The sequence below is a fragment of the Malania oleifera genome, chromosome 13, assembly GCF_029873635.1.
Source record: "Malania oleifera isolate guangnan ecotype guangnan chromosome 13, ASM2987363v1, whole genome shotgun sequence".
NCBI lineage: Eukaryota > Viridiplantae > Streptophyta > Magnoliopsida > Santalales > Ximeniaceae > Malania > Malania oleifera.
The window spans coordinates 76,218,935-76,233,342 of NC_080429.1; the positions used below are offsets into that span (position 1 = coordinate 76,218,935).

Consider the following 14,408-nt stretch of genomic DNA (forward strand, 5'->3'; position numbering starts at 1 on the left):
TTCTTCTTGTTTTTCCGCTCTCCTGCTCATTCTTGGTTCAGGAATACTTGTGATTCGAGAATTGCTTAGGTGTTGATTTTTTCCAGTATGTGCGTCTCATGTTGGATGTGTCATGTGTTTGTAATATTTATTGGTGCAAAAATAATTCCTACTCATTATTAGTTTGTGATTTCAGCTGGTTTTTTTGGAGTTCCAGCCTATTTTCTTCATGCCTGCATACCCTCTTAGGCTGCTGTAGTTTCTGGATTGTCATTGTTGCTTTTTTGCTGGGATTGTGCTTGTGTTTGTTGTTTTGTTCATGCGTGTGTTTCATCCCAAGTTGTTGTAGCTGCTGGTTTGTCACTGCTGCTTTTTAGTTGTGGTCGTGTCTAATTGTTGAAGCTTTAACAAATGCCCTTTTCCATGTTTGCCACTCCCCCAAAGTGCCTTTTTATGCATTACTGCATTGCTTTGCACTGTAATTGATTTGTTCACTGTTTGTGCTGGTGTGCTGCTGGTTTGATAATAACTTCATTTTTAGCTAATTTATTACTGGAGGAGTGGTATATTCTGGTTGTTTTCCCTCAGCATTCTCTCTGAGTTCTCAGATTTTTTGAGCTGGGTTCTATAGTGAATCACTGCTGATACTGTAGCTTTACAGATAACAATCATTAAGTTGTGAAGTTCTTCCAATTATTTGTTATGGTCTCTGGCAGTGAAGGTGTAGATTAATGCAAAGGACATGCCTAAATATTTGGTTCACGCTCCTGCATCTCTTGATTCAAAGGTTTGAAGAATGGATGAAGTAGAATGATCTGGTTCTTTTCTGATAGCGGAATAGCATAGAACCAAGAATTGCTGCCAATTTGATGTGTTATATTCATTGATTGCGAAGGCTATTTGAGATGATCTTTGTGTGAATTTATGACAAGATAAGAATGAGGCTCATATCTTTGAGTTGGATAAGATTCATAATGTTTGACCAAGAGAATAGGTCTATCAGTCAGTGCTACCATAGTTTCAAGGGGTGGTTGGAGGAATTAAATCTCTACCGACCGATAAGTAGTTGAGTAACAATGTTTATAGGATTAAGAACTAAGAAGTAACATGCAGAAGTTTTGGCAGCCATGTTCTTGTCTGGGTTGAGTGTTGAGCTCAAGATGATACCTGATAATATTTTTGCTAGAAAATGTAGGCCCTCTATGATGAAGCTTATGCTTGAATCCAGCAGATTACCAAAGATGGGTCTAACTCTTCTGCTTAAGCTTCTCCTATGCAGAGTACAACCATGGTTGGTGCACGTCTAGTTGTGGCAGAGGTGGTATTCATGGAAGAGGCCAAGTTGTGGGGGATGTTGCAGAAGAGGTGGTGGTTTTGGTAATAGTTATTGGGTGTGGTGGTACCCTTATTCACACGTGTTGCTAGAAGGAAGACCATACTATTTTTTGCTGTTGGGATCTCCTTTGGAAGCTATCTGTGGCCAGGAAGTCATTTGCTGATGGTGATTCCTAAGTGGACATTTGCAGCATTCTTGGACACTCTGTAGGGTAGTACATCACTCACCACTTCACAAGAGGAGTATAAGAACCTAGTCTGTATGGTCTAGAATGTCCTTGTTGAATCTTGTATATCCAGGCTATTGTGACCCATTTAGGTACAAAGGGCTTCTGGTCTCTTTATCCTCTCATCCTTGATTATCGATTTTGGTGACTAATTTTGTAGTTTGTGTAGGGTCAAGGACCTGTCCAGTCATCAGCATTTTGTGTCTTTGGTGGATGATTTTTGTTTACTTTGTTATATTTGTTAAAATCTAGGTTAGAGTGTCTTAGTTTATTCACCAATTTTCATCTTGAAATAAAAAATCAATTTGGTAAATTTCTTGGAAAACCTAGTCAGAGGGATAGTCCTCGTCTTCTATTTATAATACATGTCAACTACATCACAATGAGCATAGGTAATAATACTAGACAACCAATAACCAATGACACTCCACGTCATGCTAAAGCATAGTCATCATATGCTCCTAGCTTGTTACAACTTACAATCCGATTTAACCCACCCAATCAAGTAGTGTGGACCATGGCCTTGTAGTCCGCCGTAATACTCAAGCATCTCTATGCAATTTGTTTCATACTCTTCCAGATACCAAGTTACCACTGAAAAATGCGCAGAACCTGGTTGTGGATCTTGTGTCGGAGGGTGACACAAGTGTGACCCCGTCGTGACATAAGAGATCTCTACCAAGTCCACTTGCACATGGGCCCAGAGTCTTAAATTTCAATTTTGACTAAAGTTTTGAGCCTTCAAAAGTACACGAATTTTGATGGAAATTTCAATTTTAATTTTGATTTTAAAATATGATGGAAATTAGAAACATGGAGTTCTTTTATGAAACTTTAAAAACTATTAATTGACATAATAGGGCTGTTAGATTATCACTTTACCTAGAAGCTTAAGCTGTTAGGTTGTGGGCCAACAATGTATATCAAGCTTTAACACTCCCCCGCACGTGTAGCCCAACGGCATATGGAGAGATAAACACAATAAATAGCACCCATGATAGGGAACACAATAATTTTTTTTTGTTTAAATACGACACAGTAAATGCAGGCAACAAGACTAGAAAATAGGAACTTTTGGTAATTAGCTCTGATATCATGTTAGATTACCATTTTATCTAGAAGCTTAAGCAGTTAGGTTGTGGGCCAACAATGTATATCAAGCTTTAACAAGGGCAATGTCTAAAACTAAAATATTGTCAATAAAATACATCAAGGACAGATCGGATGTGTATAAGGTGCAGTAAGTGTAATATAATACTCGTATTAAACATATTTAATTAATATAAATTAAATTTAAACAGTTCTAATATTTTTATTACACAAATGTTAATAATTTCAAGATAACTGGGCAAAAAAATGTTGTAGCTAATATCGAAGTTTAATTTGTCATATAATTTTAAAAAATCTAAAGCTTTAATTCAGATTCTTGTAATAACTTTTAACTTCAACAACAAAAAAAAAAAAAAAAGGAGAGAAATTTTAGTGTAGGTCTTGAATCTCAGGTTTGAATTTTATGGAATTTTTTCTAGTTTTTGATGAAATTTCAATATATTTTGAGGTTTCAAAAAAGTTTTGATGGTTCATGGAAATTTTAAGGAAAATTCTGTGAAATGGAAATTGATTACCATTTTGATTTCAAGAGTGGTGGAAAGCAGAAATTTCTTGGAAAATTTCATGGAAATTTAAGACCATGTGTGCACCTTTCAGGTATCTTAAGATACCAGTGATCGCATCCTAGTGGTGTGTTTTAGGAGAATCAAGAAACCAGCTCACAACATATAGCGCAAATGATATATTTGGTCGAATGATTTTGAGATAGCTCAATCATTCTTGGGTCAGCTAACAAATCACCCACATCTGGAAATAATTTTCTCCTAGGATCCATGGGCGTGTCACCGTATATGGATCCGAGGTACTCAAGAGGTATTTCAATGGACCTATGAAATTTTTGTTTGTAGAAAATGCTTCAGGCTCTCAATACCTTGATTGTCATCGCGACTAATCACAAAACATCCACATACATGAGTAAAATCCTAGGAGCAATATGGTGGTAGAATGATTCACAATGATAGGTCTCTGCCTTTATTTATAATGCATGTCAAAGTACATGCCAATGACCATAATGCCCTTACTAATTCTTACTTGTTAATGTAACGCTCACACACTAACAATGTTAATGACTAAGATTACCATCAACAATTACTAAGCGAAGAGATGTGGATTCAAAAGCCAACACTTGAGGTAAACATATTACCATTGGAAATTCCTTAGTTACCTCTATTGAATTATCACTGTTTATCACCGGATTGTACGAAATCTTGATGATGTGCATTGAACTTGCTCCCTTAAGATATCCTAAGTTACCCTATTGTAAGCCTTCTTTGAAGTCTAAATGGATAAAATCCCATTTGCAAATCTCTCTTCTTTTCTATGAACTTTCTAGTTAATCTTAATATGCAGGTTTATAGCCTTTGTATTTTATCTTGACAATGTAAAATCATATCTATGTTTTTGATACCCTTGTTCCCTGTTCTAGTATTTTCTAAATTATTTTTTTCCTCAAACTTATTTTGTATGACTCATAAATTTAATTGCACAGTAGTTACTTCTAGAAGTCGAGAAGAATTGAAATAGTATTTCTTATTATTGCAAAATAAGGTACAATCTGAATGTCTTATAGACTATGAGGATAATCTAAAAGGAAAGAATAATAAAGGAAATAATAGAAAAAACGAAGGAATGACAATTGCTAACAAATCTCCTAGAATATCTCCTAAGAATATGTCCTAGAATATCTCCTAAGATTATTTACATAATTACAAAAATTTCTCCTAAAACAAGGAGAGTAGATTTACATAATTATGGAAATTTCCCCTATAATCAAGGAGAGTTGACTGGATAAATTTTGAAACTTTTCAACACTGCCTCTCAAGCTGGTTTGAAGATGTCTTCAATAGCCAGCTTGCTGATCAAATTTTCAAATTGCTTCTTTGGTAGTCCTTTTGTAAGTATATCTGCTACTTGTTAAATAGTAGAGATATAGGGTAAACAAATCAGTCCACTGTCCAATTTCTCCTTTATAAAATGCTTGTCGACCTCAACTCGTTTTGTTCTATCATGAAGCACTGGATTGTGAGCAACAACTATGGCAGATTTGTTATCGCAATACAATCTCATAGGTAGCGGATTAGTGACTTTCAATTCTTCCAATAATTTTTTAGTCCATAACACTTCACAAGCTCCATGAGCAACTGCTCTAAATTCTGCCTCTGCACTACTCCTAGCTATCACATATTGTTTTTTGCTTCGCCATGTAACCAAATTTCCACCAACAAAGGCACAATAACCAGAAGTTGATCTTCGATCAGTTATACTCCCAGCCCAATCTGCATCAATGTATATCTCAACCTGTAGATGTCTATGGTCTTCAAACAATAGACCTTTTCCTGGAGTTCCCTTTAAATATCTCAGGATTCTATAAACTGCATCAAAGTGGTCAGGCCCTGGTGAGTGCATGAATTGGCTTACCATATTGACAGCAAAGGCTATGTCAGGACGTGTATGTGATAGATAAAGTAGCCTTCCAACCAATCTTTGGTACTAGTCTCTATTGGTTACTTCTTCAGGCTTGGAAGGTTGTATTTTAAGATTAGGCTCTGTAGGTGTCTCAGCTGCTTTACACCTTAGTAAACTTGTTTCTCCAAGAAAATCAAGCACATATTTTCTTTGTGAAACAAAAATACCTTTTATTGACCTTGCAAATTCCATACCGAGAAAATACTTTAAGTCACCCAAGTCTTTAATCTCAAATTCATTAGCAAGCATCTGTTTTAATTTCTCAAGTTCCTTGCTGTCACTAGAATATAGAGTGATCTACCATACAATGCTGAAGCCCAAACTCAAGTGCCACAGCACTCAACCAACCGAACCATGCTTTGGGAAATTGTTTCAGGCCATATAAGGAAGATCAACAGGTAGGAAGACATTCTTCACATCTAACACCAATGTCAAGTGGTGGCTAAAGAGATAAAAATTGAACTGTTTAAGTTTGGCAACCAAGGAGATGTGTCTGAAGAATCCAACCCAATACACCTGAGTATATCCTTTGGCAACAAGATGGGCTTTTCAAGCGAGCTCGCACACAGCCATCAGGGTTGACCTTCAGGGTGTACACCCAGAGGCATCCAGCCGCAGACTTATCAACATGAAAAGGTACTGGTTCCCAACTATTTTTGTCTTGTAAGGCACACATCTCTTCAGCCATTGCAACCCTCCACCGCGTTTCTTGTGCTCTAGCTGCCACTGTTACTGTCTCTGCAGCTGACCACAGGTTCTTTGCAGTCTCTAGACTCAAAAGACATCATAAATGAACTTTTGGAACTAGATCTCATAAATGAGCTTTGTAAATACTAAAGTTGGGCTTAGGAAATGAAAAAAGTTAAACTATGCTTTACTTGTTTAGCATTTCATCTGTTAAGGGAAGGCTTTTTAAATAAGTTATCTTAGTCTAGTAATTTTATATGTATATATATTTCAGATATTTCTTTGTAGCTGAAAGATTTCTTGTCCTCTTTTAGTCTATTGGTTAACTGGGTTATTGCTTACAATATTTCACCTTACCAACAAAAGCTATTATTTTGTGCTATATCATGCACCTTGAACTCAAACCTGATTAAGGCTTAGTTTGTTCTCTTGTGCGCATATATGATAATATAGGGTCATCATTGTAGATAACTGTTCCCATGAAATTGCTTGAGGTAACAGTCAGAAACTAGTTAGATTTAAATTCATATACTAGTTTTCTGTTTAATGAGATTTTTTCTTTATTATTTCTTTAAATAGGGATTGTGGCTGCGGCTATTGAAATTAGGAGCAACTGATGATCCTCTTTCATCATTTGAATATGGCACAATCCTTGGTATGGTTCTAAGGGTGGTCATGTTCTTTTAATATTTTAAATCTGATTCTTTATGCCTATTTGATGCTAGTAATGCTACAGAATTTGCTTGAAGAATTGTATTAACGGTATAAAAAAGTAATAAGTTTTTATTTATTGGCCTTGCAGCGTTGATTGAGTCTGACGCGGAGGGGATTGGCGGTAGTGGGTTTGTTGAGTGCATAAGGGAGCACATACATTCAGTATGTAGCTCCAGAAAGTATACATTACTTGAATATTTTTCTGTGTAGAGTACTGAGCTAAATTTTTTATGGGATTTTCCTTTCAGGGATGGCTCTGTCACTTGACTGAAGAGCAGTTTATTGCAGTGAAGGAACTGGTATTTCAAAAACTTCTTGCTTGGTTCTTTTAATGCTTAAATTGTAACTGTTCTGTGAGGTTGTCGTAATCATGAACTAGCTAGGATTCAATATTACACGCAATGTAATTTCTATTTCCAATTAGACATAAATTAACTTCTTTGACTGTAAATCCTACAATCGGAAAATTTCGTCTGCACTAATACACATGAACCAGGAATTTAAAGTTGGCTTGTTTCATCCTGCTTGGTTCTGTACCCTTACCCTGTGTTTGGGAGCATGGATTTCAGGGCTTGGATTTGGATTCGTATGGATTTAAACAAAATGTAATACAAAATTGTATTAAGTTTCTTTCAAATCTAAAGAAATCCAAATCTAAGGCTCGAAATCCGTACTCCCAAACACTACCTTAAGAGTTTTCTTATTCCTAGGAAGCACTGATACTGATATGGGACACTGATATGACAACACCAACAAGGCGATACAGCAATTTTGCAAAAAAAGAGGATCTGACTTGGCTGGGATACATTAATTAATTAATTAATATTATGTATATCAAGGCATGTTTTTCCTTTTATATGACAAACATTGAGGTAATTTTATTTTAAAACTAAATATAATCATCATTAATGCACAACTATCAATTGCACATTTACAAACTACAGTTATGCAATTTAATAGCTACATGCACATTAGAGAGTATTGATCCAACAACAAAAAAAACAAATGGCAAATCAATTGTCAAAAAATGAGAAAATTCAAACAAATTAAGTGACTAGCGGAGAGTGATGATCTGGCAATGGCTGCGTTGGGAGGGGGGGTAGGACTCAAATTTTGTTTTTTTTAAAGGAGGGGAAGGGGAATTGGCAATGGACTTAGTAACTTGCCAGTTGCATCAGCTGTGCCCATAGCGTCAGAGGCCTGTAGCTTGAATGGTTGAACTGATGAAGAAAAGAAGGCAAGTAGCCAGCAGTTTTGCTCCTTTTGTCATCATTGCTCTGGCAGGGTAGGGGCTGGGAGTCCAGCAGTACTCTACTTATCCCACCAAAGTCAAAGAAGTCTCTTGACTTTCTTAGTCATTTGGATTCTCTCTCTCTTTGGTGGGGGGGGGGGGTGCAGTCGTTGATACAATTGAAGGGGCCAACAAAATGCAGCTTTTCACTGCTAAGAGTGTCCCCAGATGTGTCCTTGTTGTGTTGCAATGTGTCTGGGAGTGTCTCAGCTGTGTTTGCAAATAAAAAAATAATTAATTCATTTTTGACACTTGTGTAACATGTCTCGGGAAGATGTCAGCCTCCATGTGTTGGATATGGATACTTAAGTCTCCCAGTTGTGTCTGCTTTCCTAGTCTTATTCCAATCTGTCTTCTTTGATACTCTTGAACTTAAGAGTGCCTTATTTCATTTTGTAATTATATATTTTTTTCTCTATCATTTATTTTTTTGAAAAAATTTCTGTGAATCCAGCTCAAAACTGCAATCAGTCGTGCAACATCTCGAAATGACATGCCTACCATCAGAGATGCGCTTGAAGTGTCTGCTGAAATGTTTAAGAAGGATGTTAATAATGTTCCAGACTATGTCCAGCGCCATCTTCTTTCTATATCCATTTGGGAGGAGCTAAGGTATGTGTTTGAAGTTAATTGTTTGCAGTTTTTCGTCATTTGAATCTTTTGTGCAGTTTGTTATGTACTCTTATTTGGGCATGCATGCACACCCATATCGGTGAATAATGACTTCTTGGTTTCTTGAGGATTTAATGTTGTTGACCTATGTTGGAATGGTTAGCTCTTGTTGTTGGTGTAGCTGTCAATGTGTTCCTTCAATGTACATGGATCATGATATATATATATTGATTTATTCAAGTTTGCACTGATTTCACCATATCTTTTCTTTTCTTAGATTTTGGGAAGGATACTTTGAGTATCTAATGGAAAGGTCCTCAAGCAAGTAAGTATTTTGTTTGTTTGTAATGTGTTATGCACTCCACTTGTCTTTTTTTCATGCGCCTTTAGTTATGGTCAGTTTTTTGCTTTTGATTCCACAAAATGCATATTTATGCCTTGTATGATGCATCCATTTCCAACTCATCACTTTGGGTTGACCATTGGAATAATGTTCCTCCTAGTGGAAAATCCTTATGTGGCATTTGGTTCATGGAAATTTAGATGCCCTCAAATGGTAAACTTTCTGTTTTTCAAGGAGAATATGTGGGTTCGGTTCCCGCTCTCCACCCAGTGTGAACTAATTTGTTTGATATGATTGCCCATCATCATGATTCCCATGAATCTTGATTATTGGAATGTAAGACTCCTGCATTTGAATTTGAAGAATATTGCTGATAGAGTTCTGTGAGAGTGGCATTTTGATGCTTGGTTTACTATTCAGAGTAGTGATCAAATAACTTTGTTTTCCCAAAAATATGGTGAAGTTGGACGAGTTCATTTCACAAAAACAGAAATGCTTATGCATAATATTTTTTGCACTAAATTCAGCCGAGGAAATAAAAAATTAAAATTTACTCAACTTGTCAAAAACAAAATATTGAAAACTACAATTGTATTAAGAACACAAATGAACACACAATGTATTTATCATGATCCCAAAATCCAGTTTAAATGCTACCACAAGATCTTATTTAAAATACTTTAACCTTAAAATTCTGCCAAGACTTAAATAATATATCATATAAGTGTCACTGACTCACTCTACACCAAAAAAGAAAATAAGTCACCCTTATGACTCAGCAAATAGAAAGGCAATGAATTTAAATAGATATATAGAAGGTTTGCACCCACTTGAACCACACATTCACATCTATAATCTTCGGGAAATGGGAAAAAAAAAGTTAACACTTTTGGGAATTAGCTGTAAGAAACTCTCCGACTTTAATTTTTTCTGGCCTTGTAAGATCTTCTATTTTCATGAGTTCCTTGGAAAAGCTTCATCCTCCTACTGACACCATCTGCCCCAACCGTAAAAGAGTTCCACCAACTTTAAGCTCATCTACCGATATATCTTACCAGTATTTTGCTTTATGTCAACCAAAGACTCAGCTACTATATAATCAAATCCCAACCTTTTCTTGCCAATGGATTTCTTTTGAATTTTCACCATCGATACTGGCTTAGATATTTTCCACCATGGATACTGGCTGTGCACTCAATGTTCTAATTTTTTCACACACGACCAATTCCAAGCCCAAGTAAAGGAGGAGGGTAGCGTTAGGTAACTGATAGTCAGTGTAAAATTTGTTAAATCTCTATGATATGAATCCTTTGATCATTCTCTAGGGCCTCCCCTATGAGCAATGGATTGCACTTAACGCTCATACCACTCAGGTGTAGCGAAAAATGGGCGATAGTGGGCTAGGTTGTTGCACCAAAGTATTGATGAAAAATATTGATTGAATGTCCTTGAAAGAAAAATTAATGAATAAAAAGAAAAATCGTGTGGTCGTCCCGGAGGTGCTTTAGGAAATTTAAATAAGCATGCGTAATAAACATCATAAATTAATGTTTTAATTTGAACAATCAAATCAATTTATTCTTGGGAATGCCAAAAAAATTCTCCGAAGATAAATGATAACAATAATGACAGCCAATGATGGTGGAAGGACCACACAATGACAAAGACCAATGTTTGACAATGCTGAAAATTAAAGACCCTAAGGAAATTGGCATTAGAGCTTCACAATATCCATAAATAAGGTGTTTCTGAATATCTTACCACAAACTGAATAATGACCCATAAGCACTCCTTATTCCTTAAGTTTTTTGGATTTTCTTTACTTTCTAAATGCTTATGGTTATGTATGATTGTCATGTTAATTTATTGCTTTCAGTAAAAGTGTTAAATAATTTGATGATGGAACCACCCCTCTAGGAGAGATGGTGACAAACTCCTAGAGAAATCCATGATATAAGGAAATCTTCATTTATTTGATCACAAGTGGAAGTGATCCAATATTTAAATTTTTGGACATTAGTTAAGCAACTATATCTGAAGGGAATTTGTTTAAAATTTCACGGGTTATTTAGTCAATGTTTGAGGCATATGTTAATTGTTACTGTACATTCCAATACCTTAATCAAGATTAATTATAATATCAACCTCAGATTTTGATCATGCAGATGATCCTCACCATTTGATTTAGGCTGAATTTTGACCTTTATTAAAAATTAAAATTGGTAGAAAATTTTCAGTGGCTAATCACACCCAAATGTCTTAAATTTTGATTTTGACTAAAATTTCTAAGCTCCTTAGTGTGAAAATTTTGATGATTTTAATTTCAATTTTGATTTGAAAAAACAATGGAAATTAGCAATAAAGCATGGGATTTTTTTTTTTATTTTTTTTTATGGAACTTTAGAAATGGTTAGTAAAGATAATAATGTAAGTTTTAGACTAATGTATTATAAATGAAATACATCTATGTTGTGTTTGAGGTGCAATAGTTGGAATATAATATGTGTATTGAACATATTCATAATATAATGTGTATTAGAACATATTTAGTTAATGTATTAATAAAATTCATAAATAAATTCAATGCTATTTATTATACAAATAAAGATAATTTAGACATAAATGGTGAAATAATGTTGTTGTAAGTTTTATCTTTTATATAATTTTAAAGCCCTTGTAATAATTTTTTGTTTCAATAAAGAAATAAGATAAATTAAGAGAGAAATTTCACTTTGATTGATGTCACATTTGAATTCCAAGGAAATTTCATTATGTAGCTAAAATTTCAACAAGTTTGACCAAAATTTTTGAGATTTCAATAAATTTTGGATGATTTGTGGAAATTTTGACTAAAATTATATAAGATGGAAATTGATTGCCATTTCGACTTTGAGGGTGATGGAAGGCTGAAATTTTGATAAAAATTTCGACAGTCATGGAAATTTATGACCATGGTCACACCACGAGTGGGAAATGATTTCCCAATTCTATTTTTTTTTTTCTTAAATTACTAAAATTCTATTTTTATTTTAATATGTCATTCACCATGGGAATATTGCAATAGTAATGTTTTAAGGTTCTAGAAATATGTAACCTTAACAATATTGTTCAACCATTATATTTTAACTTATCAATTAAATGTCATATGCGCAAAGCCCATTCACCTCTCAATATCACGGTAGGGAAGTCCTCCTATTTCCAAGTTTATTTTTCTTTGAAATTTTTAAAAAGATGTAGAATTATTTAGTTAAAAATATATTTTCTTCATTGTTAGCTAAACTTTGTGAATACTTGCCTTTTTGACATGTTAAATATTATTGTGTGATGTATTGTTTAGTAGTTTTGGTTCTAGATTTGAAGTTATCAGTGATGATCTGATTTCGCAATTTCTTGCTTATTTATTAATTTCTTTTTGTTCATTAACTTTCTGCATTCAAATAAAATTAAAATTTTTCTAATCGTATTGATTTAAGATTCAAAGTAATGATTATTTTATTTTACCAGATTGTTATAATAAAAAAAAAAATTGAGGCCTTTAGAAGTTTTAAAAAATTATCATGGAAGTTTTCATGTTTAGACTATTGCACCATTGTAATCTAGAAACTTTGATTGAGTACTACCTTAATGGAGGTCAAAGGCTCGTAGTTTATGACTATATGTCCATGGGTGGGTTGGAAAATTATCTTTTTGTAAGTTATTATTAACATGTTAGTTATCATATTATGACCTTTGGATAGTTGTTTAGGAGATACCAAGATTAAAGTTTAAGAACTTTCATGTTAAAGGACTCAAGTTCAAATATTCGAAGGGCTGAGAAAGGATGGGAGATGGGTGAGCTTTTGTTGTGTAGCTCAAGTCTAGTAGTCTCCAATTTATTAAAAGAAAAACATTTAGATAAGTCTTCTTTGTAATCATTATTATTATAATGCTTCAATAAGATATGCTTAGACAAGTGGTCAGTGATATGTTTGAATGCATGGTAAAATATTTTGCTTGTTTAAAATTTTCAAAGTATTTTAAATCAAGGGTTGATTTAATGAGCAACTTGCGAACCCTATAACCTTGGAGAAATATGGTCTTTTCAACCACCTTTTAGAGGATCTAAGAATTAACACATGTCGATGGTATTTGCTTTGGAAGATTTTATTCTGATTTAGCCCTCGCTTAAATAGTGAATTTAAATTTATTGTCCAATTTGCAAAAAAAAAGAAAAAAAAAGTAGTGGCACGAGGCTTTAAAAAGAAGGAAGCCTTTTGTTGTTCATGTGAGGGTTGGTTATTACAATTTTAAAATTGGTCATTGAAAATTTTGATATTGCGACTAAATTGGTATGAAATCATATTTGTAGATTGTTAACGCTTGAGATACATTGTTGGACCACAACCTAACAACTTAAGCTTTTAGGTAAAGTGACAATCTAACATGGTATCAAAGCTGGTTACTAGGTGATCTAGGGTTCTGGTCTTGTTGCCTGCATTTTGTTGTGTGATGTTTAAAAAATATTGTTATATTCTCTGTAATGGGTGTTTTCTATTGTGTGTTTAGCTTTCCATGTGCCGTCGGGGTGCACATGCAGGGGAGTGTTCAAGTTTGATATACATTGCTTTTTTGTGTGTGTGTGTGTGGCTGGCAACGATGGCTATCAAGAAGTGTTCCCATAAAGGCAACCACATAAGATCTTACCCCCCAACCCTCTTCCTCATCCCATCCAACCCAACCTGATCTCCCCTTTTGAGAGTTGGGAGATAAACTCATAAACTACATGAGTCAGAGTCTGGGTTTGAATTTGAGTTTCTTATTGTATAAAACATGAGGTTTATTTGTTTGTTTGAAAAACAAAATGCAGATGATCGACGTATTAAGCTGAGCACATGTACTGCAAAATATAGAAACATGGAAAACTTTGAAATGTATAAAGAGGCGAGAAATGATGCAAAAAAGGTTGTTAGTGAAGTTAAACATTGATCATATAATAATTTATATACTAGATTAAATACAAGAAGGCAAAAAAACATATTCAAACTTGCTAGGGCTAGAGGAAGAAAGAGCAAAGACTTACGTAATGTAAAATGTATTAATAGTGAGGATGATGTTGTCTTAGTTAAGGAAGAAGACATTAAAGAAAGGTGGTGAAGTTACTTTAGTAAGCTATTTAATGGAAACCAAGTAGAATGCTTAAACTTAGAATTGAGAATTAAGGAAAAGGCTAAAAATGTGAGATCTATTCACAAAAGTTGAGTTAATGAAGTTAAATTTGCATAAAAAAGAAGAAAAATGAAAAATCTATAGCATTAGATAACGTCCAAATGATGTTTGGAAATGCCTAGGTTATGACAAAATTATATGGTTAACTAATTTATTTAACACAATTATAAAAACTATTAGATTACCACTTTACCTAAAATCTTAAGCTTTTAGGTTGTGGGTCAACAATGTATATCAAGCTTTAACACTCCCCCGCACGTGCAGCCTAACAGCATGTGGAGAGATAAACACGCAATAAATTTTTAAATATCATAGAATAAATGCGGGCAACGAGACTAGAACCTAGGTTACTCCTCGTAACCAGCTCTGATATTATGTTAGATTACCACCATGGTTTTTAATCGCGGTAGCGGGTAGCGTAACGTAACGGTAACAAGTG

The 14,408-nt window shown here is 34.4% G+C and overlaps 1 protein-coding gene across 2 annotated transcripts in view; it reads left to right on the forward strand.

Annotated features, from left to right (window-relative positions):
* Nucleotides 1-14,408, forward strand: part of LOC131146373 (DENN domain and WD repeat-containing protein SCD1) — a 119,955-nt gene that overhangs the window by 52,298 nt on the left and 53,249 nt on the right. For both annotated transcript variants that reach the window (XM_058095960.1, XM_058095959.1), the window contains exons 15-19: nt 6,384-6,459; nt 6,607-6,680; nt 6,767-6,817; nt 8,264-8,421; nt 8,699-8,746. In XM_058095960.1, coding sequence (XP_057951943.1) covers nt 6,384-6,459; nt 6,607-6,680; nt 6,767-6,817; nt 8,264-8,421; nt 8,699-8,746 — 407 coding nt within the window. The remainder of the gene's footprint in view (nt 1-6,383; nt 6,460-6,606; nt 6,681-6,766; nt 6,818-8,263; nt 8,422-8,698; nt 8,747-14,408) is intronic.